Consider the following 25,204-nt stretch of genomic DNA (forward strand, 5'->3'; position numbering starts at 1 on the left):
ATCTAGAAGCCACAGAGGCTAACAATTTAGCAAGCTAACATGGGGTAGGTGGGTGGGGGGGGGGGGGGGTGTAATGTAAACATGTAAATGCGAAAGGCGCAGAGGGAAAAGATGAGGCAGTTGGGAAGATTAACATTCTGTCATACACAAGAAAAACTCAACGTGATTAAAATTACAATATATTAGCTTAACATCCAACTCCAGGTTCATAGAAGATTTTGAGTTCTGACTCTTCTCGTGCACACCGTGAATACAACCCCATTTGAACGCAGCAAAACACCACAGATTCAAAGTGGACAACTAAGATTCGTGTCACCAAGTCAGAATGCAACCAAATCATGAAATACGGTCACAATCTCCCCTTCTGTTCCCGAGTTATTGTGTTGGATAACGGCCAGAAAAGACACTTTTCCCTGATGTTACAGCCAAGGTGACCTTTGACCTCTTGTAAATCTGATGTCATCACTTGGACATTTGTGTGAAGTGTCGTCGTAATTTACGATTGAATTCTTGAGTTATCGCCACGAGCCTTTTTTTTTTTTTTTTTTTTTTAGGTCACAGCGACTTTCGACAACCAAAATTAAATCAGTTCATCCTCAAGTTTAACTGAATGTTTGTCCCAAATTCCCTCAACGTATTCCCGAGAGATCGCGTTCACTTGAATGAGACGTGCCGACGTGAAACCATAACCCCTCTTGCTTCGGCTGCTGCGGTCGTGGAGGTATATTAAAAGAACAATCTGAAATATTCAGCAATATTTCCTCCGCACGGCAAAACCGTGCAACAGATTCGTAAAGAAAGGCACGCTCAAAATTCTGTGAACGTAACGTTTGAAAAATGCAGCACAGTTTTCTCATAGAAAGGACGAGAGTGCAGCCTGAGTGCAGGAAAGCTGTTTGAGAGGGTTTGTAAATGCGCAATGAAATGCTAAACGTCTGACCCAGACACAATCCAGCTTACAAAGACAGCACTCAGATAACACAGCCTTTTTTTTTAAAGGGCTCAGATCTGTCTAGTGCCATCTCTTCCACTTCAGTGTGCGTCCCTAATATTTACAATTCTCCATGCAATGAACACGCATTGCAGCGCAATGACAGGCGTGAGTGCAGACCACCCTGCAGGAACCACTGTGTTTGCGACTGAGTTGCAAATAATGCCCTCTGACAAATAGCTATCGTGTAAATGAAAAGGAAAGTGAGAGGAGCTCTTCCTGTGAACTCAAATGTGACTTTGACTTCAGCGGCGGTTCATCGACATTCATGAGGTGAAGCTGCAAGCAGGCAGACGTGTAAACAGGCAGCTCGGCACCTTGCTACTTTAATTTTTGTTTCTAACTAGGTCAGACTGCACCAGCAGAGCTGAGCTGCTGTTACACACATGTGCCAATCTGTCTCTTCTCTTTTCCACAGAGTTCAATTCTGTTCGCGCTGCATGAGATCAATATTACAGTAATCCAGTTTTATTAACGGAGCGAAACAATGGGCTTTTATAAAAAAAAAACAACAACAACAACAACAACAAAAAAGGATAATAATGAAATGCAGCAACAGTGCCCACGTTATTCATTCTAGCATCTATGCCGATGGATGAGGACTCGAACAGCGTGCAGAAGCGGCAGCGGCAGCACCCCCCTGCATGTGCCTCCTTTCTGTCGACGTACTCACTTAATGAAGATATAGGTCACACTGGCCGGGCGTTAGTCCGAACCCACCCAAACACCGCGACGGTCTGACCTTGATGAGGCAGCGTCTGGAGGAGGAGGGCCGTGTGATTGGTGGATAATAAAGCGCGCCGGGAGTCCATCAAGCTTCATCACCCACGAAATCAAAGTTTGAAGTGCTCCATCACACCAAGGTTTCTGAACACTCTGAATATAACACTTAATTCATAAAAATACAAAACAGAACTAACAGTAGCAAAGTGGGATTTAAGAAAGACGGAAGAGGTTGACGTATAAAGGATGGGGGGGGAAATGGGCTGTGTGCCTTCAAGGTTTCCAGTGATGCAGCTTTTCTAACACACACACACACACACACACACACACACACACACACACACACACACACACACACACACACACACACACACACACACACACACACACACACGAAAGCCATTTCCATGTTCGACAGTCTGCCAGGCAGTCAAGTGATTCCTTCGTCTTTGAGAGTTCCTTCTTTGCACAAACATTTTGACAACCCTGTACTTTCAGAGCATCTAAAAACGCCGGCCTGTCTATATTAAAAGTGCAATAAGCACCCAACTGAGTTTAGTTGCTGGGGATGCAAGCCAGATGTAAATTGGATCAGTCCGTGCTGCCTGTGACGCTCGACTTAGCAATCCAAGTGGGCGCTGGCTCGCATCCCCAGAAACAGAAGTGAGGATGGCGCTGATCAATCTGCTGTAATATATATATATATATATATATATATATATATATATATATGTATAAAAGGAGGTTCCTTTTTTCTGAACATATTGGATTTGCAGATGGTGACTGGCAGCGCGCTGCAGATAAACCTCACCTCCGCCAGGTGCTGGAACTTAAAAGTTGAGTTAGGATGAAGAGCACATTTCACATATCACAACAATCCCCATTTTACTTTGTGAGTCAACTTTTACGTCTCCCGACAGCTTGCAGTCAACGTTAGAAGGCAGGAGAAAAGTATTTTAAGACTTAAAAGACTTTTTGATATCTTCTTAGGCCTTTTGTGGGGATTCAATCCTCTTACTTTTTTACTGAGTCATATAGGCTCCTCCACACTTGAAATCTACCCTCATCAAAGACAAACGTCAGTTAATAGTAATTATTGTAATTGAAATGGTGAAATTGAAGCTTATTTAACACTTGAATCTGAATGAAGGGTCTGAATATATGAATACATGGTCTTTTATTAGTCCAAATGTCTTTCGGCCTCCTGTCATGAACACCACACACACACACACACACGCACACGCACGCACACACACACACACACACACACACACACACACACACACACACACACACCCCAAAAATGAGTGAGAGTGAGCAGTGAAGTGGCAGAGAGGCCTGTTAGTGCAGTGGAAAGTGGTGAAAAAGCATCCAGAGTTATCAGTAGGGTAATTTATTGGATCTGTAATAGTCACTGAGTGCCATCTGGAACATCAATGTCACTGACTCTTTTATGTGTGTGTGTGTGTGTGTGTGTGTGCGTGTGTGTGTGTGTGTGTGTGTGAACAGTGTTCTCAATACACAGAATTTATTTCAGTGTTCTGCCCCTCCACCCCCTCACCCACCCCTCCCCATCTGGAATCTGTGTAATCATTTCCTGTTTTATTTTGGAAATCCTTCACTTTGAGCGTTCCACGTTTGCCTTTATTTTCCTGCCATTGTTTAGTTTCCTGACAGTTTCTGTACCCGTCTGTGTCATGTTTTCCCATCAGGTAATCTTGTGTGTTGCTTGGTCACAACATGGGAAGTCGTGTGCACAGTATGCTTGGCGTGGTTACGTCGGAAAAACACTGTTGCTAGGCAACGGCAACGAAGACGGCGTCTAGAAGCCCCAGACGCTCACAATTTAGCAAGCTAACAGGGCGGGTAAAGTAAGGCAGGAAATGTAAAGTCACAGAGTGAAAACATGAGGCCACAGGGAAGATCAATATTTTCCTCAGACGTAGGCTATTATCTAAGTTATGAAGAACGACTAAAATGACAATTTACTTGCTTAAAATACAACGAAAAATGAACTTCCATGTCCGCTGCCTTTTCCGTAAACGTCAGCAAAAAGGTCACAACTCGTGAACTCGAGGCTTTATAAAAAAAATTGAGAACCCATGTCGTGAATACCACGAGGGGGTCGTTTATATGGACTCTTCTCATATACACGGTAAATACAACCCGTTTGAATACAGCATATATATGTATATATATATATATTGTATCTGTTATATACATAAATTGTATGTATATATATTTTTTTCTTTGGCCTTCCTTATTTCTTGTGAACCAGCTTTTTCAACCTCGGTTTGCTTCCCCGCAGCATATTGAAAAAGAAATGGCGACTCTTTCACCATTCACTTTACCTCTGTTCCTTCTGTTTTTACCAAATAATGTGTTTGTTACATTTTAACAGAAAACTATGCTTTAATGAGGCCACACAGTTTCTAATATTCATAATACCAGTTCGTGGTAAATAACTAAAAGGCCTGCGACCATCTCGGATTAAAGGGAGGGATGAATTAATGAGTAAATGCGTGTTTGCATGCGCACTGAGCAGTCTTTTAAGGGGATGTGCAGCGCGCTGCTTTGATGGGGGCGTCTGTATTCCTGTCACGCCCAAGGCCCCATCCATTACAGCTCATTACCCGGGGAGAGAATGAAAGAGAGGAGACCCTTGGCCACGTTCGCCCGAGCTCACGGAAGACCCAGCAGGGTTAAACATCAACCGAGCCCACGGATCCCCGGCAGCCGGGCAGGTGTCGACAGCAGTAGGAGAGCCGAGGCGGTGATTCTGTTACAAAATGGGCAGATAGTAAAGTGATCGTAGCAGATTTATACGGAAAAGATCCCCTGGAATACATTTAAACTAATGATTAAATAATGTGGTAGAATATAAATCTCACACAGTCAGTCCGCTCACTATGAAGACGAAGAATACATTGTTTACTGGGAGGAAGTAAATAACAAGCCAAAGGTTTTCTGTACCAAGAAGCGCAACTCAGGCCACAGGAGCTCTAATTGCACGTATCCATCATCATACGAGGATGGCTGAATTTAGAGACTGCTCCTGCTGTGCAAGAACTGTGTGGAGCACTGTGACGTTCCCGGAGCTGGGAAAGCTATAACCTTCGTGAGTTACTATTCCAACTTTCGTCAGTTGATCAAGAACAGCACCCTAGTTACGCACTTTTTTTTTTTTTACCGTGGACCTGAAACTTGAGCAGAGGGCGCATAACAAATTTCGGGTCAAATTTTTGTGGAACAGATAAAAGTGGCATTGGGCGCATTGTCATGTTGGAGACCTCAAGTGCCTCTGGTTGTTTGTACTGAACATTTACACTCAGATGTCTCAGAACAGCACAGTTGAACTCCGCATTGACAGTCTGACCCCGGGGGGTGGGGGGGAATTCACAGTAAACAACCGACCCGGTTGCGCTCCTGATCTGACGCGACTCCTTCCGACTTTCTGCCCCTCGGAAACACGAACGCCACTCAAAACACCTCTCCACGCTCATTGCTTTTTTTTGCTGTAGATTTTCTGATGCCTTTCAAGGGTCTCTGTTGCCAATTTCACGGGCTTGACACAACATTTTGACATGTGCCCTCTCCTCGTGTCGATGGAAAACAGAACAATAGTCACAAAGAAATGTGTGTAATTCATTGTGCTGATGTTCATCAAGCGACAAAATATGGAATACTTAGTAACGAAGGCTATCATGGTGCTGTGCACTGTTCATGCGCAACAGGAGCAGTCTCTGAACTTTTGGATCCACCCTCGTAACCTAACCTTTAACTGTACAGACTTCTTGAAACTGTTTTGAGGGACTGCACTAAACTTGAAAAGACCAGGGAATGATTTCGGGGGTACAATTTGTGCTGAATCACATAATCTGTTCAAGTTTACAAATTTTATTGCAGCAAGTATTTTCCTTAATAACCTGCTCATGTATTAAATTGTACAATAAAAATAAATAAATCTGAATGCTAATAAATGTATTTAAATGCTTTTACGGACATCTAAAATATTTAACAAGCACAACAAATTCCACCTGTTTGTTTGTTCTGACCTTCAAACACACATTGTTCCTAAATGCTTCAAAACACCATTTAAAGAAAAACAAAAATTTGAAGTGTGTGCCTTTGAAAGTATTCGAAAGGCAGACACACCAGTGCAGTAAATAAACCAGACTCATTTAAAAATGTATCTTATTTAATGAACTGAAGCTAGTTTGAAGGGTCTTTGAGCACCACAAGGTCCACTGACCAAAAAACATGTTCTGTTTGATTCTGAAAGAACACCAGAACAAAAAAAACAAACACTTGCGCCTGTATCCCAACTTGAAAACTGAATAGCCATGTCTGTCCTTGAAGAAAATTACAAGCACTTAAGTTCATGAAAACATGGCAAATCAACCTTTTCAAAACACCTAAATAACATTGCATTATTTTGGAATGAATGAAATCCCCCTTGGAATCTCAAATAGAAAGCGATAATACCACGAAGCCATTGAATCTTCACTGCAGGCGTTAAATCTTGAAATGCTATTGATGGGTTCATTCAATGCACCCTGGTGTGTACGGGGCAGAACTTTAATAATGTAGGTGAGACCTGCTCCGTAAAAAACACATTATTACCCTGAGAGCTGTTTCATCTACACCAAATCATGCTGATGCACTGGAAATGAGAAGGCGAGAGGGGGAGGGCTGCCAAACAGAGAAGGAGAAACATGCACTCTTCCTCTATTTTAATTACGCCGTGCTGAAATGAATGTAACAGAAGCACAGCAGTTTTTTGTGATTGGCAAAAAATCTGTAACCTGGCATTTGATTGTTGTCACTACTAAGTACATTACTTTCTCATGACAGTGTCCAGGCCTCTATCCCTACTGTGTGTGTGTGTGTGTGTGTGTGTGTGTGTGTGTGTGTGTGTGTGTGCGCGCGCGCTTGTGAGCTTACACAAAAGGTTCTGACCATGAAATGTGATTGGTCAATTGTACATTTGGAACGTGCTCAAATCAGCACGACAGCACAACCTGCTCATCACGGGAAAATATCACTGCATCACAATGGGAAATATATAATTAGAGTTGAATTTCATATAATATGCAAAACGATGTTGTTTTTTACTTGTTATAGGCCCATTAAATGTGACCCATTTGGCAAAATCGGGTCTTTGTTGGTCCCTTTTTGTCGCTCCGAGCAGCCATACCGTAACACCAAGGATAGTCGCGCACTTAAAACCCTAGCGGCGGATAGCTTGACACGGTGCCGAAATCTTGAATCTTTATTTCAGTGAATATATTACTTACATCAAGATTGAGCTAGCTGAGCAGTTTTGCGTCTCTGTGTGATGTATTTATTCAGTTTGAGAAACGATCTCTAGAAAGCAATAAAACGGACTAAGAAATCTTCTCTGTTGCTATGGTCGTTGCTGAGGGTCGGCCTACTTCCTGGAGTAGTAAACACCCCATACATTACGTAAGGGTCTACTGACACGACTGATTGTTTTCCAGTTCTTATTCACATCCCAACTATTGCCGTGGAAATGGAGATCGCACCAACAAAACTGCCCCACAATATGAAAACATGTTGATTACATATATAATATAGTTGGTAACTTGTTGTACAATCGCAATATTAAACAAAAAGGTGGCGCTTTAACTTCATTAATTGGCACGACAATACATTTTGCATATTATTTTATTTAGTTGGTAACTTGTTGTATAATCGCAATATTACATTGATGGGACGTAGTTAATTGGCACGACAGCGCCGCATCACTGAAGCTAATGACGTTAAACACACTCTCTCGTGTATAATTGCTGAACTAAAAAACCCCAGAATCAACATTCGAAAGTTCATGTTAATGAAGGAGTTCTGAATATTTGTGAATATATGAATTAGATGATGCCAGAATAACATAACTGACATCTCTAGAAATATGTGTGTTTTTGTGTGCATGATTGTCAGAGGTCTAAATGCATACGTGATCAACAAGCATGCGATATGCAGCATTAGTGATGGAATGACGGGGCGGTTGAGGAAGATTAACAGGGTTAGTTGTATGCAAATGATGGCGAACGTGAAGGAGGAGGAGAGGCGAAGAGGAGATCGGTGGTGCAGTGGCATAAAAGTGAAGAGGAGGAGGGCAGCGGGAGTAGAGGAGAGGATCGAGGGACGAGGCTGTGAGCGCAGGACTGTGTTTAATGTAGCAGAAATCCACCAGTGAACTGCAGGTCGGAACAACAGCTCCAGACATAACTATTAGCATGAGAGAGAAGCAGATAAAGAGAGGACCGAAAGTGACGAATGATAGCCGAGCGGAAGTGGGCCACAGAGACAGAAGAAAGAAACGAAACCGAAACGAAAAAGCGTATACGCTTTGTGAAGGGTTGATAGATGCTGGCTGGAAAAAAAAAAAAGAAAAAAAAAGTGAATGTCTGAGAAAATGAGCGAGATGTGGAGGGAGATAGGAAGAGAGAGAGAGAAGGAAAAGAGTAATAGAAAAGGTTTGATATTACAGTCAGACCACCTGGGGAATGTTTACAGAATTTAATAACTCTAAATGTCATCACTTTATTGGATTTATGGATGGATGTCCCTCTCCCTCACTATTGCTGCTCTCCTTCCATCATTCTCTCTGACGCGCGCACACACACACACACACACACACACACACACACACACACACACACACACACGAACCTTAACACCGCCACCTGCAACAATTGCCCTGGTACCCGTCTGTACAGCTTTATGGAAAAATGACAGGGCTCTTGAATCCTGTTATAGACAGCCATTAAGAGTTACAAGGTGAAAGGTAAAGCTTCTTACAACACCTTTTTTTTTTATATATATATATATATATATATATATAAAATCCCAACCTTATGGTCTTTAAATCCAAGATAAAGTGAGTGAGGAGTAATCACCCAACCTTAAAATCCATACGAACCATAACAATGACTTTATGGACCGCGATGTCTAAACCTATCAGATACACACACTTTTTAAAATATGGCTTTAAATAAGATGTGTCTATTATCTCTGAGTGCCATTTGAAATGAGCGTCGGTCTTTTGATTTACAGTAAATGCTATGAAATGTTTGTACCTGCTGTTTTCAAATTAAAAAGAAAAGAAGAGTCATTTCAGAACTGCATCGACCATGACAAGAACTGAATTTATTCCTAAGCAGTTTCTGGAAATGTAAGTAGGCTTTTAATGACTTGAGGAGGTGTTTGTAATTAAGCACAAATTATATGTGGGGTTTATTTTTAATCTTTAAATGTGACTATTTTTGAATGAAACAAAGTTAACTTGCGCTAAAGAGAGAAAAGGAGTTTATATAGAGAAAAATCAGCAACACTAACACAAATGCCGAGTTAAAATGCAAATTGTGAGCTTGTGGTTACAGCATTGGAAATCGTGTGCACCGTATGTTTGGCGTTCAACTGGTTTATTCGTAAAAGCCCCGTTGCACCAGCTCCTGCAGCTGAAGCTAACGTTCAATCGCCACATCACCATCGAGACTCCATCGAGAAACCATCCAAATGGACAATTTTTCAACTGAAACTGGAGAAAGGGAAAAAAAAAAAAGTCTATTTTCCATTTTCAAGATAAAGAGTTGAGATAAAATGCCGTAGTTAAGGCTGCTTGTAATTTTAGCTATCAATGATAAAAAAAAAAATTAAAAAAAAACAAGTCTTAAGATATCGGGTGCTTTGTATTCCATCTGCTGCCTTCAACCCGGCAGTTCAAAAGCTTCTGCCGAAGTGCTGTGTTCATATGGTACTGGAGAGCTCGTGGTTACAATATGGGAACTCGTGTGCACTGTATGCTTGGCGTTCAAGTGCTTAAGGTGAAAAAAAAAAAAACTGTTGCTAGGCAACAGCAACATGGCCGGCATCTAGAAGCCACAGAGGCTAACAGGGGGCTAACGAAATGCAGGAAATGCATTGTCCTATCGTCTAAGTTATGAAGACAAACTCTACACGACTAAAATTACAATACATTGGCTTAACATCCCCAAAAAAATGAACTTCCATGGCCTCTGCCGTTTGCGTAACGCCACGTCACAACATCGTGAAAATACCACGAGGGGGCCGTTCTCACATGGACTCTTCTTGAGTACACGGTAAAGACGACCCCATTTGAACGCAGCAGCCTAATGAATTCAAGCTTCTGTTTATCCACTGACCCTGTGCTTTGGTGCTATTTCGTTCAGGTGCCTCTTAATAACACGCCTCTGCCTGCAGAATTTCATTCTATGTTATGCAAACATAATTACAGCATATGCAGAAACAATAGAGATGTCAGACGGAGACAGGCTACGAAATGATGTTACGAATCAGTTCAACTATTTTATCCAGGCCTGAATATTCAGAGCTGAAGTCTGAGTGACGGTTAAAAAAAAAAAAAAAAAAAAAAAAAAAAAAAAAAAGGCCGCCGTGTTACAAAAGCAGTCTTTCTCTAAAAATGCATGAGTCACTGGTGCCACTGTGCTGAGAACTGCAGCCTCCCAAACACACATACATACATGTATGCACACAATTACAGACACAAACGCATTTCCACAATCAGTCGGTTCCATTCAGCTCCCGCTGCGGCAACAAAACCCACAAAGACAACTATTCCCATTACTTAGAGAGGGGCCGGACGGACAGGAAGACGAGGGGGGAGTCGGTACTGTCGACAGCAATGATGTCATGAAGGATTCGGGCGCACTCGGGGAAGCTGCGGAGAGCCGCCACAGTACCAAAAGTGTGTAAAAATGCATTTATATGAAGGGCAAGATTTTCGTGGCTGGATTTTATGAACCCAGCTGGAACGCAGCACTGTGAGTGTCAGTCAGGATCCAACACACACACACACACACACACACAGAAACACACACACACAGAAACACTTCACATTGGTCCAATTATTGAGTCAAACGCGATATAAATGACCCTGAGTAACAGCGGCCTGCGACAGGATGATGCAACGTGCGGGGAAAGCAGCGGGGAGAGAGGGGAGAGCGAGAGACGGGGACATGACTATGCACTATATTTATCTTTGAGGTCGAATGACGGTGTTGAATGCATGTCTTTTTTTTTCTTTCCTCGCGTGGCATTTGCGAAGCTGAAGCGTTGTGCCGCTTTCACATTTCCTACATTCTTTGCATGTTTCTGTCAAAAGCTGTTGATCAACGGGGTGGCGCGACGCCGTCAGCGGGACGAGTGCTTTGTGTTTTTCGTGCACAGTGCGAACAGAGCACGGATGGCGAGCGACGCCGTCCCGTCAGATAGTGAATTATATTCGCGTTCAAAGAGCCGTTCATTGTGAAAATGTATATCTGAGGAGAGTTTATTGAAAAAAAAACAAACATGAGGGTATCGACCCCACAATACTTACTATTGCGCTGTCAAGGCGATGCTCCCACATTGCGACCGCTCTGATATTCATCCGTGTGTCCAGGGAAGGTCAGTGCGGATCAGATGTGGGGTGGGGTGGGGGGTGATGGGGGGGGGGGGGGCAGCAGCTACAGTAGGAAGGGTCAGATCATCTCCGACGCAAGAAAAGCACGTAGAGTGGATCAGAGCGGCGGAGAGCAACAAGAGCCGTTCGGGGCAGGATCAGATCAGAGCACAAAACACACAGAGACCGACATTTGTCAAGTGTCAATAAATGTTTGCAAAACCTTGCCCTAAACTGTACGAATTAAAGATTGTAAATGTTGATTCAGAGGCCCAAAAAAACAAAAAAAACACGTGATGAAGTAATGAGTTTGATATTTATGAGGCAGATGTTTCTACGGACAAGCAGGCGTTCACACGGGTCGAGTCTTGAGTTTGAACACTTGAAGATAGCGACACCGAACCGGAGCCATCTACGGGACAATCATCACATATTTTCTAATTAATGACGGGATTATATTCAGATGGACCGCTAGAAAAATAATAAGAAGTTGCGACTTTAATTAACAACACCAAAACGTCTGGTGGAATTTTTTTATTTTTTTTGACATTTGACAATTCCTGAGAGAAGTTCAATGGGAGTCTATGGAGCCGACCCCCTAGCGGCCATCAGTGGTATTGCAGCTTAAGGCACTTCCACACGGGCCTCATTTTTCAGAGCTGGAAGCTACGTGTTCAACACTCAGAAGCTTTATCAGAAGCTTCTACAATTTTTTTTTTGGACTCCTGTAACGTAACAACTGATTATAGACTGTGCTTTCCCTTCCTATGACCTAATTATTACATCGCCTGCCACAGTGAAAGCTGGAGAGAAAACTGTTACTATCTGAAAATGATGCAAAATATATGAAGACCTAAAAGCCCTGAAAAAAAAAATCTTGATTGGAATTTAAAGATGTCAGGTATATGAATGAAGTATAATGACATGTAAATGGATGCATTTATTTTGAAGCAGCATTATCTAATTCATAATAAATATTTAGTTTACGTGTACAGTGTCGGCGTGTGTGCTCCCATGCATGGCTGTGTTTCTGCTTCGCTAACGGATTCAAGCGCGTGTCCATCCTCTGATTAACACGGATGAATATTTCATTCTGGAAGTCCAGCTGCTCCTCATCTGCAGGTCTCCCTCCTGAGACTGCCTCCGGCTACACGGCCTAACAATGTCATCACAGTTCACACACACACACACACTTAAAATGTATGTGTGTGGCCACATGATGCTCTTCGACTAATTACAATAAAAAAATGTAAAAAAAAATAAAAATAAAAATAAATGCAAACGCATGACTGTGAAATTTAATTCAAGATTTTATTATATTTTTTTCGGAGTTAACCTCATTCGTAACTGTCTAATCGTATAATGTACAATAGTGGTCGGTGTTTGAGATGTGCAGCGAATACTAAAATCCTCTCGCCGTGTTCCGCATCTCTCACATTCAAGGCTGCACATTTGCACACCGGGGAGTTTTCAGGGTATAGGATTCCCCTCCATCCTCCTCCTCCTCCATCCCCCCCCCGCCTCCCTCCATCTCTCCTACATCTCATCATCCCTCCTCCCTCTCCAAAAAAAAGTTCCCGTGCAGTGTTTCCTGCCCTGTCGGGGAAGGCTGCTCCTCCCGGCTGACAGGGAGCATCACCGGCTCCTTTCACAGCGCATTACTCTCTCATTCTGCATCTTTTTTTTCATTTTGTTTTTTTCATGCTTTCTCCACACAAACACAAAAACCCTCGAAAGCACCAGAGTGGCATTTCTCTCTTCTTCTACTATGGAGACCCACAATTGCATGTCTATTTACAGTTGAGGTGTGTGTCGTGTGTGCGTTTTCTGGGTTGAGATAAGACGCCTCCCCGGACGTTCCAATTTCCCGTTCGATATTTGCCTTCTTTCGCTGAGCGCTTTTTTTTTTTTGTTATCAGGGAAAACGCATAAATGCTGATAGGTTAGGACACCTTACAACTGTTTAAAAAAATAGAGACGGAGGAGTGGGTGGGGAGGTTAAACCGGAGAGTGATGAGTTTGAAATGGATAGAAGGGAGCGAGATTAAAAACACAGAAGCAATAATAAAAACAAAATAAATTAAAAAAAAAAAAAGAAAAGTAGAGAGTGGGAAGGAGAATGTGAAAAGACAGCGGGACAACCAAGACGGAAGTGAGCTCATTTGGTCCGACCGCACCACCGGAGGAACAGTTCACCACGTTCCACGCGGAACAATTGGTGGCGTTCCCTTGTGATCGTTTGACAGTGATGTTAATGCCTCATTAAAAGTATGACGAGAGGCGGTAACTCGGCTCCCAAAGTTTAGAAATGAAAAAGCCACGGAAGATCTCTTCAAACGCTGCACCTGCGTTAATTAAACCCCCACAGATGGACAACTTGGCTTCTTCCCAGATGCGGAAGACGCATGCATGAAAAAAGACCACAAATTAAAATACAAAAACATCCAGAGTGAGCAGAAAGTGTGATTGCAGGTCAACATCGGTGCGGTCTGGAGCTTTAATTGACATGGTGAGGCGGGAGGTAAATGTTTGCCAAGTGGCCGAACTCCGAAGGTAATTAGGAGAAGTTATCAAGAACTGGCAGTTATCACAGCCAGAAGCAAAACACGACGACACGGGGAGCACCGTGGGCAGAAGACTGAACATAGATCCGTGCAGAATAGACTCTGAGGCCAGAGATGACAAGGACTGAAAGGAATGTATGCGGGGACATCTTGATGAGTAGGCCTAGGAGAATATGCTAAATCATTTTATCACTACATTTTTTTTTCCCTCATATCATACACAGTGTCTACTTTTTTTCAGTTCTATAAATCCTGAAGTGTCAAAATGTAGGCTTGTAGGAGCTCATCGTGCGCTCAGGCAGCTGGGGAACCGGTCCCTTTTGGGAACGTCCTACTTCCGAGTTGAGAGCGTTCACAAACAGGCTACACGGCAGCCCCCAGAATATGTGCTCTATTTCTGCTGTCAGAAAACAGAAAAGTGACAAACAAGGTTGTGACTATCGCAAAAAAATAAAAATAATAAACCCAGGGGTGAAATGGAGTTCAGGAAGTCAGTATTATTTTTACACGATGTTTCTACTGCTTTGTTGTTTAGCATTTAGCACAGCGAGCAGACTAGTTAGGCCAGTCTTGCTATTTCACCTCTTTTTTCGCCACACGTTCATTTCTTCATTTTACCACAAACGCCGCCATGTCAAGTGATGTCAAACATATGTCTCAGAAGCCTAAAAAAAAAAAAAATCTCCTCTTTTACTGGTGTGGATATTCACAGTTTGAGAGGCGTTCAAGACTTGGTCCAGTTTTTCTGGAGACTGAAACTGTGCTCTTTCACTCGGTATACTTCACCGAATGGTCATAAACTCCCATCCCTCTGTTAGCTTGGGTTTTCAGCTTGGTTTTCAGTTTACATTGCCGGCCTATTTCATACTTTAAGTAGCCTCGCCGGTCTCCAAATTAATTTCACACACTGACATAATGTGACTTTGTTCATTCATTACAGCTCTTAATATTTAATGTTACTGTGATGATGTTTTCTTGCGTTTCAATCTTGTCTTCGATGCCGAAGTAATAGTATGAGATATATTTTGGGAGGTGAGCTGTCTGTTTCTAAAAGGCTGCTGCATCACTGGTGAGATCATTTCCTGTTGTGATCAATCGTTAGAACGTTCACCAGTCTTCAAGCAGCAGTTTGTGATTTTTCTCATTTCTGATATACTGTATGTTGAAGGTCGAAAGAAAGCAAACAAATACTTCTACCTTGATGGACAGACTTTAGTTGAATGCCACAACTCTACCATAAAAATCCCATGCCGTGACCTGAGGAGAGGAGCTTTGTCATATATTAGTGAGAAAGAGAGAAAGAGTGAGGCCTATAGGAAGTGACAGACTGAAGAGTCAGGATTTACTCTTTTCCGCCATTCAACACAAATGTCAACAGTGACCTAAATAACCAGCCGCCGGGCTGAGGGAGGCATCAGAACAGACATATGGACAAATTGAGCATACACAACCACCCACGCACACAACCACGCACGCACGCGCGCGGCATCACCACAACGGACCAACCTGTCATTGTCGACGCTCCTGAAGCCAGGAAGGATGTGTCTGAAGCTGGAGTTGCGGTCGAGTTTGGGTTGACTCTTGGTGCGTTTTATGGAGCCCTTCAGCCGTCGACTCAGAAAGCCCTGATGGAGAAAGACAGTCAATAAGACGGTGTCAACGCCGGTTTGTCGGGGAAGTCGCGGAGATGTCAATCGTTGAGCTCAAGCTGGGCGGCGGGACAGAACGTATTAATACCAACATTTATGCTCCACATCCCCTAATTCGGAGAGGTCAAACGCCATGAATACTTAAAAGGGTGATTGAATGTGTATAGATCATCATATCAGGGCTGGAGTGAGGCTCGCACTCGGAAAGGTCGGTGCAAGGTTAGACACAAAGTATTTCCTGAATGCATAAAACTACAAGCAACATCTGACACATTTCCAGACAGGGCCTTTCGAATAAAAGAAAATTCTCCAAGAGCACGGATATAATAAGCTGAAAGGTGGTGATTTCCCACACCACTCTTTTTGTCAGCATGTGTGACAAATGCACAAACGTGATGTACAAATATTGTGTGTTGTATAATCATCTTCCACTAATTCACTGCATACACCCCCTTTTATTAGTTTTCTCATCCTTCTCTTTGTCTGACTTAGTGTGTTTTGCCTCCTCTAACATCTGCAATCACACTCCCCCAAGCACCTCGCCGTTTCCATGGCAACTGTTGGCTGGCATTAACAGCGAGAGAACACGAACAAAATGAGATGTGGAGCAGAAATAGTGGGATGTTGCAAGTTTTGAGAGCTGGAAAAAAAAAAAAAGACCTGATGGGTTTTTTTTTTGCCTGCTTTTTTAATTTTTTTTAATTTTTTTATTTGACTGTGGGGAAGAAGATGGAGATGAATATACAAAAGAGGAAGACAAAAAAAAAAAAAAAAAAGCTCTGAATAAAAGGGGACAATGGAGAGGTGATAGAGCAACTTGGAAGGCAGAACAAAGATGATGGCGCTTGACAGGTACACTGGCACGCAGGACAAAGTACGAAGCGAATCAAACTGAAATGTAGCTTTTACTAAAATTGAAAATTGCAGTTGATCATTAGCCCGGATAAATACGCCGAGCGCCTTCAGGAAACACGGTGTGAGAGACATGCGTTAGTCTCTGAGGTTGCACGAAGCTTTGTCGTATACATTCACACGTTTCACGTGACGGCGACGAGCAAAACCGCACGGCGACGACACCTCCCTCCGTACCATTCGGGCCATTAACACACCTGTATAATTATCGTCGACGGCGCGAACAGGTCGCCCCCGGCAACAATGGAAGAGGAGATAATTAGAGAGCGACTTCCAGACAGCCTGCCAGCTGATCACAGAGCAGCCGCATGCATCCCGATGAGCAACACCTGCACATCAGGACGCACTCTGGCCTGGGAACAAAGACTTGCTACTGTCACTGTGTTCCAAGCTCACGCCAATCATGGGAGTGCTTATGTTGCACTAGTATGTGAGCAAAAATGGTAGAAGTGTCCTAATTCCATAGTACATAATAATAATGTGTTTACATACTGAGGAAATGAAGTGCTCTCAAAACATTAGGACTAAAAAAAAAAAAACACTTCCTTTGTGCGGTATTGATGTAAATTAGTGTCCCCGCAATGCAATGCCCAGCTGCAGAGCATTAAAGCAGACTTTAGATACCAGTGAGACAGTTTCAGGGAAGATGTTGGAGAACAAGACACAAACCCATAAAATATAAAAAGTGCACAACATCGATTTTACACTTGGAGTTCGATTTGACTACTCGCGAGCTACTCAGCCCAAAAATACAATTTATTATGTGACTCTGGAGGTAGCTCTCAACATGGCTAGAAAAAATAAGTCAGTTTGAAAACGAAAACATGCAGTAAAAAGTGGGAAATGTTGAGTTTGAAAGATGCGCAAATTTACCAGGCACAGGGTGTCTAAAGAAGTGTATCATGGGAAATGTAGGCCGTATGGAGGTCTATCCACACCAGGGAGAAAAAGTCAGTAAGTCCTGGCCTCTACTGCTTTAATTTTGACCGTGTTTTATTTAATTAATAATTAATTAATCTCTCTCTTGCCTACATCCACACTTGGTCAAAGTCCAACGCTGAAGGAAGAGTCCCTCTTTATATCTCTGCAATTCCACAACCAATTAAATCCATAAAGGGAATGCATAATGTTTTTGCAAAGTCTCAGTCGGGTTGATGTCTGTTGGCAACAGAATTGCATCATTTCCTCTCCGTACAAAAGATAAAAGCCGACGGATTTCTTGTTATCAATGCACTTTAAGCACATGTGAAAATATACCACTTATTGTGTGCAATTAGTGTGCAACCTAGTGTGAAAACAAAACACTCCCAAAGTGGATTTACACGGCGACTGAAGCTGCAGGAAGGTGGTTGGATGATCTCGTGCATTTAAATACCAACTGGAACAAGACAATGTGGTGGTTGACATATTTTATAGTAACATTGCAGGGGGCTCAAATAAATCAGAACAACTGTTTAAATGGTGATTGTGACGAAAGATAATGACATTAGCAATGATTATTGAAGCAATATTACAATGTCGTGCCAATTGCGATTGCACAACAAGTAACCGACTAGGTTATATATCTAATCAAAATGTTTTCATATTGTGGGGCAATTCGCTCTCAAAATATACAACTTTTTGTCGGCGCGTTCTCCGTTTCCATGGCAATACGCGGGGGTGCGACTGAGAACTGGAAAAGAAATCAGTCACGTCAGTAGACTCTTATGTAATGTAATGCGATGTTTACTACTCCAGGAAGTAGGCCGACCCTTAGCAACAGTTTGTAGTCCGTTTTTATTTTTTTTTATTTTTATGCTGACCGTTTCTCGACAACAGCACATAGAAACACAAAACCGCTTCCATTTGAGCGAAGATATGCCCTGGTGTATAAAAGTCAATAATGATCAAACTTTGTGGTTACGTTAACTCTTAGGTGAAGGCAAATCTGACACGGTACTTGTAATCCTGCAGAGGAGATGACAGCCAACGGCTTACTGTTGCTACCTGCCACCAGTGAACTTTCTTCAGTGGCTATTAGCTCAATGAAGGGAGCTGAGTCACTGCTGTTCAGCGAGCGAGACACCTCATACTCCTACCGGCGGCTTTCTAAATCAACCTCTCGCTCCCTCTCTTAAGTGTCAATACATAATTCATTCCATATGTGCACGTGGTTAAATTAGCATAGACGTCCCTTCGAAAACAATGACAAACATGAGTCAGACTCTGCAGCAGGATTGTTTTTAGCATCACCCCGCAGATCAGCTCCTTCAAAAAAAAAAACAACACAATGGCGAGAAGTCTTAATCAGACGAAAAGGAAAAACGCACAATAACCTCTACACACACACACACACACACACACACACACACACACACACACACACACACCTTTCCTCATTTCCACATGACATCATTCACAATCCCCCTCCGAAGTCATAGAACGCTTATTCCCTGTAGCCCCCGGAGAGAGAGAGAGAGTGTGTGTGTGTGTGTGTGTGTGTGTGTGTGTGTGTGTGTGTGTGTGTGTGTGTGTGTGTGTGCGCGTGCGCGTGTGTGTCTGCGTGTGCCTGCTGCTGTTGGCATATTCACAGCTAACAAATTAAAATGATTCCCTTTTTTTCTCCAGCCGCAAAAAAAAAAAAAAAAAAAAAAAAAGAAGTCGGTGAATAGAAACCCGTCCCTGTGGGCGAGGTGGACTGATTAGTGGCTGCTCATTTAGTTTCTTTACTTCTGTCCTTCCCCTGATGGATGGACTCTGAAGAATGGAGCAGAAAGAGATTGAAGATTTCTGTCACTTTTCTGTATTTCTACTCTGTCACCTTCGTCTCGTGCATGCGGACAGCAATGTGACATAAAAAAAAAAACCCTCCACTGCTCTCTGATTCAGTCAGCCTGCCAGAGCTCTTGGTGGGAAATTGGACGGGGTAAAGGTCAGCAGATATGAACGGCATATTTTTTTTTTCCCCCCGCTAACAAATCAAATCGGTAGGAATGACTGATGCCTGTATTAACATCAGATTAAACCCCACGGGGGAGGGGAGGGAGGGGGGGGGGGGGGTTGGGGGGTTTAGCCGCGGAGGGAGAGAGCGCTGCGAAAACGTTAGCATTTAATTTGCCTTCAGCACCTCTTCATGCCGGATGACAGCGAGGGCAAGAGGAAGATATTCAGGAGGAGAAATAAAGACGGCGAGAGAGGACAGAAATAGAGGTGAGACCAGTTGCAAAAAAAAAAAAAAAAAAAAAAATGCAGAAGATGACAGTGAGCGCCTGGCGGGGAGAGATGAGCTATAGGAGCTCGATAAATGGAAAAAAAAGTGGAGCACGGTGTGGAGGTGGCAGAGCATGAGTTGATAGAAAGAAGCAATAGAATGAAACTAAATGAGAGGGTAAGTGAGGAGAAAAGTACAGCATTGGAGTGACAAGGTCGGCGGTGGATAAGAGCTCAGCAGAGCACTGCAATAGCTGCAGAGAGAGTGGAGCCAGACCTGAAACAGAAGATGGCCGAATGGGGTAGAATTAAGTTCGTTCTGGCCGGTGGTTTATGTTCTGATCGGCCTCTGTCTTTGCAGACGTTTGGTATGACGCTAATCGTCGCACAGTACGAGTACGAAGGAAGATTTGATTGACGGTTGACATCTTCCTGCAGCAATCGTGGTCTAATCTTTAACAACCAGCTCAACTTCATCATCTGTGTCCGATCATGCTTCTTTCAACTCGGGAAAATCTCAAAAATCAGCTCATTCCTATCTACAAATAACTTAAGAAACGGTAATTCACGCATTCACCATCTCATCCCGGTTAGATTACTGCGATGTGCTGCACTCCTGCCGAACACAATCGAACGCGAATGAACTCCAACTTATTCAAAATGCCGCAGCCGGACGCATAACCAGCTCCAACGGGAGACACAGGTTTTGAAATAAAACACAATTTTAATGATTACTTATAAATCTCTTAGGGGGTTGTCTCCTGAATATATATATATATCTGACCTCCTGACCCCCCCCCCCCCCTGAGCCTAAACCTGAGATTCTCTGGTAGGTCGTTCCCGGCCAGACCCCCAACAAACCTTAAAACTAAAGGTGACCGGGACCTTTTTTTTAATGTTCCAGTCTTTAAAACGCAAAACATTTTAAACTAGTTTTTTTTTTTTGTTGATTTCACATTTATTGATTTGTTATTGATTGTCTGTTTTATTTTCCTGTTTCTTTTTTTAATCATTATATTTTCTGAACTGTTGCCTAATGTGTTTTAAATGTGTGTAAAGTGCTTTGTGACTTCTTTTTTTTTTTTTTAAAAAGCACTCTATAAACAAAGCTACTATCATTATTATGTGCTGTGCAGAACGATACGCTGATGATAGCTTATGGCTGACACACATCCGTTTTGTTTTTTTCCCCAACACTAAAATGTTGCATATTGCTCTGTGAGTGCTGGTATTCTATTTCTTTTTTTTTTTTTTATTATAATTTGCTGATAACGTATGTACACTAAAAAGCTTGACCTCTTCCTGTTTTGTCTCGTGATCATTTTCTGAAAGGCAACAGTCCAGCACACAACAAAAACCTAATGAGATGTTATAGATCAGTGCTGTCGTGCTCCTGTTTCGCGGTGCAGACACACGCTAATTGACACGTGGCACGGCAATTTCCCAGAGAGCTTAGCTGAATAATACCTATAATTATCAATGCTTGAATGAAAATAAAGGATTGAATAGAGGATGTAAGCTCTGCTGAGATCTCTCCGTTAATCATTGGTCTTTGGTCCATTTCCTTTACGTTTGCATTTCACAAACCTAGCGAGACGATAAGGGTATCACGGCTCGTACGAGCATGAATTTCAATGAGGTCTTTAGTTATTCCACATTTTCGTGGTTGATAGCTGAGGGGGAGAAAAGGCAGGAATAATCTGATGCATGCGTCCTCGATGGGGAGGGGAGAGCCTGGTTCTCGACACCACTGCTGTCCTGGTTTTACTGTACGAGCTCTGAAGGGAATTTGATGCCTGTGGTAAGAATGCATCCATATTGTGTGTGTGTGTGTGTGTGTGTGTGTGTGTGTGTGTGTGTGTGTGTGTGTGTGTGTGTGTGTTTGAGTGCATAAGAGGCTTGCATACTTGATTGTTATCTCAGCCTGTCCAAGTCCATTAAATCAGCACGAAGAGTTTAGCTCAATTTTATCACTGTGCTTCTTTTTTTTTTTTTTTTCCTTCTTCTTCTTCTTCTTCTTCTTCTTCTTTTCCTTGAAATTAAAGCAAATGTTTGCAACAAGTTAATTCTATTCCCTTTGGCTCGGCAATTCCAGGCTCCTAATGGTGTGTGTGTGTGTGTGTGTGTGTGTGTGTGTGTGTGTGTGTGTGTGTGTGTGTGTGTTGGTGGAGGGGGTTTGGAGGCTGATAGAATCAGTGCCTGGACAATCAGCAGGGTGTTCCCTTGCTTCCACATCAACCTCTCTTGTCCTCCTTTAGCACAAGCTGATGAAAACAAGGGACATACCTGTCCAATTAGACCCCTGCTATTATCTGAGAGGAGCGGGGAGGGGAGGAGATTGGATAAGAAGCTAAGTCACAATGGAGAATCAATCCAGCCAAGCTAGCGCAATCAGCAGGACGTGGACGTGACAGACTTAGATAAGGTTTGTTTGTCGGGCACTGGATAAGAGAAAAATACTAACTTTTATATTTCACTGTTAGAAATCGTCTCTTATTTTGTCATTGGCTGTGAAAGATTAGGCTTTGAAGAGCTTTTAGTTTTTTTTTCTCATCCGTGCCGACTGGTGAGAAATATATATATTTTTTTGTGTTTGTGTGTGTGTGTGTGTGTGTGTGTGTGAAGAGCTGGATGTGCAGACATTGAACCCAGCCTCTGCAAAGAACATGAGAGAAAAACATTTTGACAGATTTAGCTCAAGGCCTAGGAGGGGTACTTTAGATGTCACCGCAACTCTTTTCACTGGAGGAAGAAAAGTGTGGGGTAGTTTGTCGTCACCGAACGTGGGAGATGCAGGAGAGGGGGAGAAAACAACCGCCTGCCTGCACGTCTTCCTGTCTGCATGCCAACGTTCGCGTGTGCATTATACCTGCATCAGATCCATCCATCCATCTTTCCCTCTGTTGGTCAATTCATCATGTTATCCTTCATTAATTTAACCAGAAACCCATTCAAACCTGAGTCAAATGTTACTTAAATTTTTTTTTGCAACTTTGATACCATCAGAGTCCAGAAGGGGGCAGTATGAGAGAAAGTGCAGAAAGAGAGGGAGAGTGAAAATATGTAGTGATGAAGCTTGCTGTCTTTGTTCCAAAGAAGTCCCTCCTGCTTATTAATAAGCCGGTGGAAGTAAGTTAAGTGGTCATGTGACGGAGACAGGATGACTTTGCTGCAGTGCTCCTCCCAGCCTTCTTTTTCCCCGGAGAGCCCAAAGGAGCTGCTTAAGAGACACTTAATCAATACTTAGCCCCTCAATCTGACCCTCTCCGTCTCCAACAAGCTCCTCAGTTCTGCTTTCCTTACTTACAGTTCTCTCTACAAGACCTCAGTAATTCTTGTTCATATTAAAATAAAACACATTTAGAAAGAAAATCTGTCAAATCTGACACGACAAAAAGAGCAGACGCACACTGTACATTGCTTGTACTCGCATATGCAGACGATAACAGGTCATAGTGACTGGAAAAAGTCCTATATTGTTTTTATATGAACAGGTCTGCTTTAGGAAGTCTACCCATAAAAATACCAAAACTAAAGTGTTTTTTTTTTTGTTTTTTTTTAACACTATTTCAGTTCGATAAATATTTTACTCTCTCTCTGCAACTGGTCCAACACTAGTGGGTCTTTTTCTTTTTTAAATATATTCACTGCGGGCTTTTACTAAGCCCTGGAGGCATCTTCATTTCAATTTTGTAAAGACGCGACCGTTCCTTAAAACCTTGAGTGCTGAAGTTTGCTGGTGGCGTCAAAAAAAAAGAAAAAATGAAAGAAACAAATAAATGTTTTTTTTTTTGGTTTCAGACAACATTGTAAAACATTTTAACCCTTAGGTAAAGACGGTTTATGAGAGACTAAGTGCTGAGTGCTTGCGGCCCCGCTGGCCTCGCTTTGATTGTTTACAGTTCACCTCAGGTTCGTCATTTCCCCGCTCATCATTCATTAATGGTAATATGCGCCACTAATTGCTAATTATCTTTAATTTGATGACTCATAGCGGAAATTTTTTGCTTCATTAACTGATTGTTTATCTATTGAATTAAACATGGCAGACGGCATGACGGAAACACAGCGAGATGACAGACAAAGGACTGCACTGGATTTGTGCATGCATGTGTCTGACAGACTGTGTGCCGATACGAGAGTGGATGATGTTTGCAGGTGCGGGTAGTATATGCATGCGTTAGCTCACTGGCAGCATGCGAACATCGCGGTGAGGAATTCAATGAGAAATCACGCAGGATGTAAAAAAAAAAAAAAAAAGGCAACAGAGCACGGTGTGCTGAATATAACTCCGAAAATGTGTAGATGTGTGATGCGTGGACGGCAAAAAAAAACAAAAACATCAAAGGCGCCGTTCCAACATTTGAAGTAAATGAGTTTCAGATTGGCAGGGGTCCATCTGGACACCAGACCAGTCTTCTAAAAAAAACAAACCCCAAAAAAACAACATTGATCTTTCAGTAACAGCCTACTAAAGCAAACTGAGACGGAGACGAAGAGGAAAAAAAAGTCAGAGTGGAAAAATAAGCAGAGGAGACGGACGGTACATGAAAAAAAATCACACTCACGGTACTCACGGTGACTCTGAAAGGCGTAGCGGCGGTGGACGCGGGCTCCGTGGTGGGCGCGGCTTTGTCCGAGGACCCCGGCATACTGCGTCGGCGTCCGGTCCTCTCTGGAGGAGACTCTGCAAACGGAGAGAGGAACCGGTCTTTAAATTGTGGAAAATATACGTGGAAAAAAAGAAGCCCAAACTTCTTAACTAACTAACCGACGAACTAGTGTAGTGTGAAGACTGGAAACAACAGGAAGGAGCTCTGCCGGCTCTCGGTATAGATAAAATAGTGCAACCGTAATTAACACGCTGTATCTCATGCGCTCAGTCGTTGCCGAGTGTTAATTAGTGAATTTTATAGGCGCCGGACGGTGTATTTTTTTTGTGCGTTGTACAGCTCTAGGCTGCCTGTTTTGCCTCCACTTTAAGTCTTAATGGTAAGCTGGGCTAACTGCATGCCAGCCCTACCTTCAGTTTCACCATTAAGACATGACAGTAGTATTGATCTTTTTGTCCAACTCTCGGCAAGAAAACAATTCAGTGTATTTCCTAATATAATATTTCACCTCGCACTTTTTGTCCCACGCAGCAGATGTGTTGTTGTTAGGCTGTCAACACCGTCTGTGCGAGTTTCTTTCTGGCCTCCGGATTCTTCAAACGCACGAGGGGGGAAACACACAAACTCCAAAAAAAACCAGATAGAACCCGGACAGAGCGTCAAACTGAGCTGCAACGCTGAAACACTGGCAGCATGATCGCAAAAAAATGAAATAAAAAAACGATAAGGGTGTGGAGTTTGGAGTTGACTGGAGTGACCTGGGTTCAATTTGAAACTTAAGACACGTTCTGCAGAAAGGCGACGTGTCGATACGGGTGAAATTCTTTACATTTAAAACCTGACAAAATCAAATCTTTGCTTACATATTTTTTTTTTTTTTTGAAAGTATCCAGAAGCTTGCACACAACACTTCAAAGTAAAAAAAAAAAAGTTGTGTGAGATTGTAAAAAAAATGGTTTGTTGTCTAAAAATATTCTTTTCAATAATTAAAAGCCGTCCTCACTGCATTACTGATTTTCCACCCTTTACCAGTTTACTGATCTTTTTTTCTTTTTAATCTTTGGTGGGTGAGCTGTCTTCTGTGTGTCTTATTGTCTCTCTGAACCTGGACACAGGGA

General features: G+C 42.6%; 1 protein-coding gene across 1 annotated transcript in view; it reads right to left on the reverse strand.

Annotated features, from left to right (window-relative positions):
* LOC138209917 (disabled homolog 2-interacting protein-like) overlaps nucleotides 1-25,204 on the reverse strand; it is a 164,014-nt gene that overhangs the window by 64,917 nt on the left and 73,893 nt on the right. The window contains 2 exon segments of the mRNA XM_069168729.1: nucleotides 15,230-15,348; nucleotides 24,051-24,160. Coding sequence (XP_069024830.1) covers nucleotides 15,230-15,348; nucleotides 24,051-24,160 — 229 coding nt within the window.

This window comes from Embiotoca jacksoni, unplaced genomic scaffold (assembly GCF_022577435.1).
Source record: "Embiotoca jacksoni isolate LCO1_2020_lvr unplaced genomic scaffold, fEmbJac1.0.p SCAF_10, whole genome shotgun sequence".
NCBI lineage: Eukaryota > Metazoa > Chordata > Actinopteri > Embiotocidae > Embiotoca > Embiotoca jacksoni.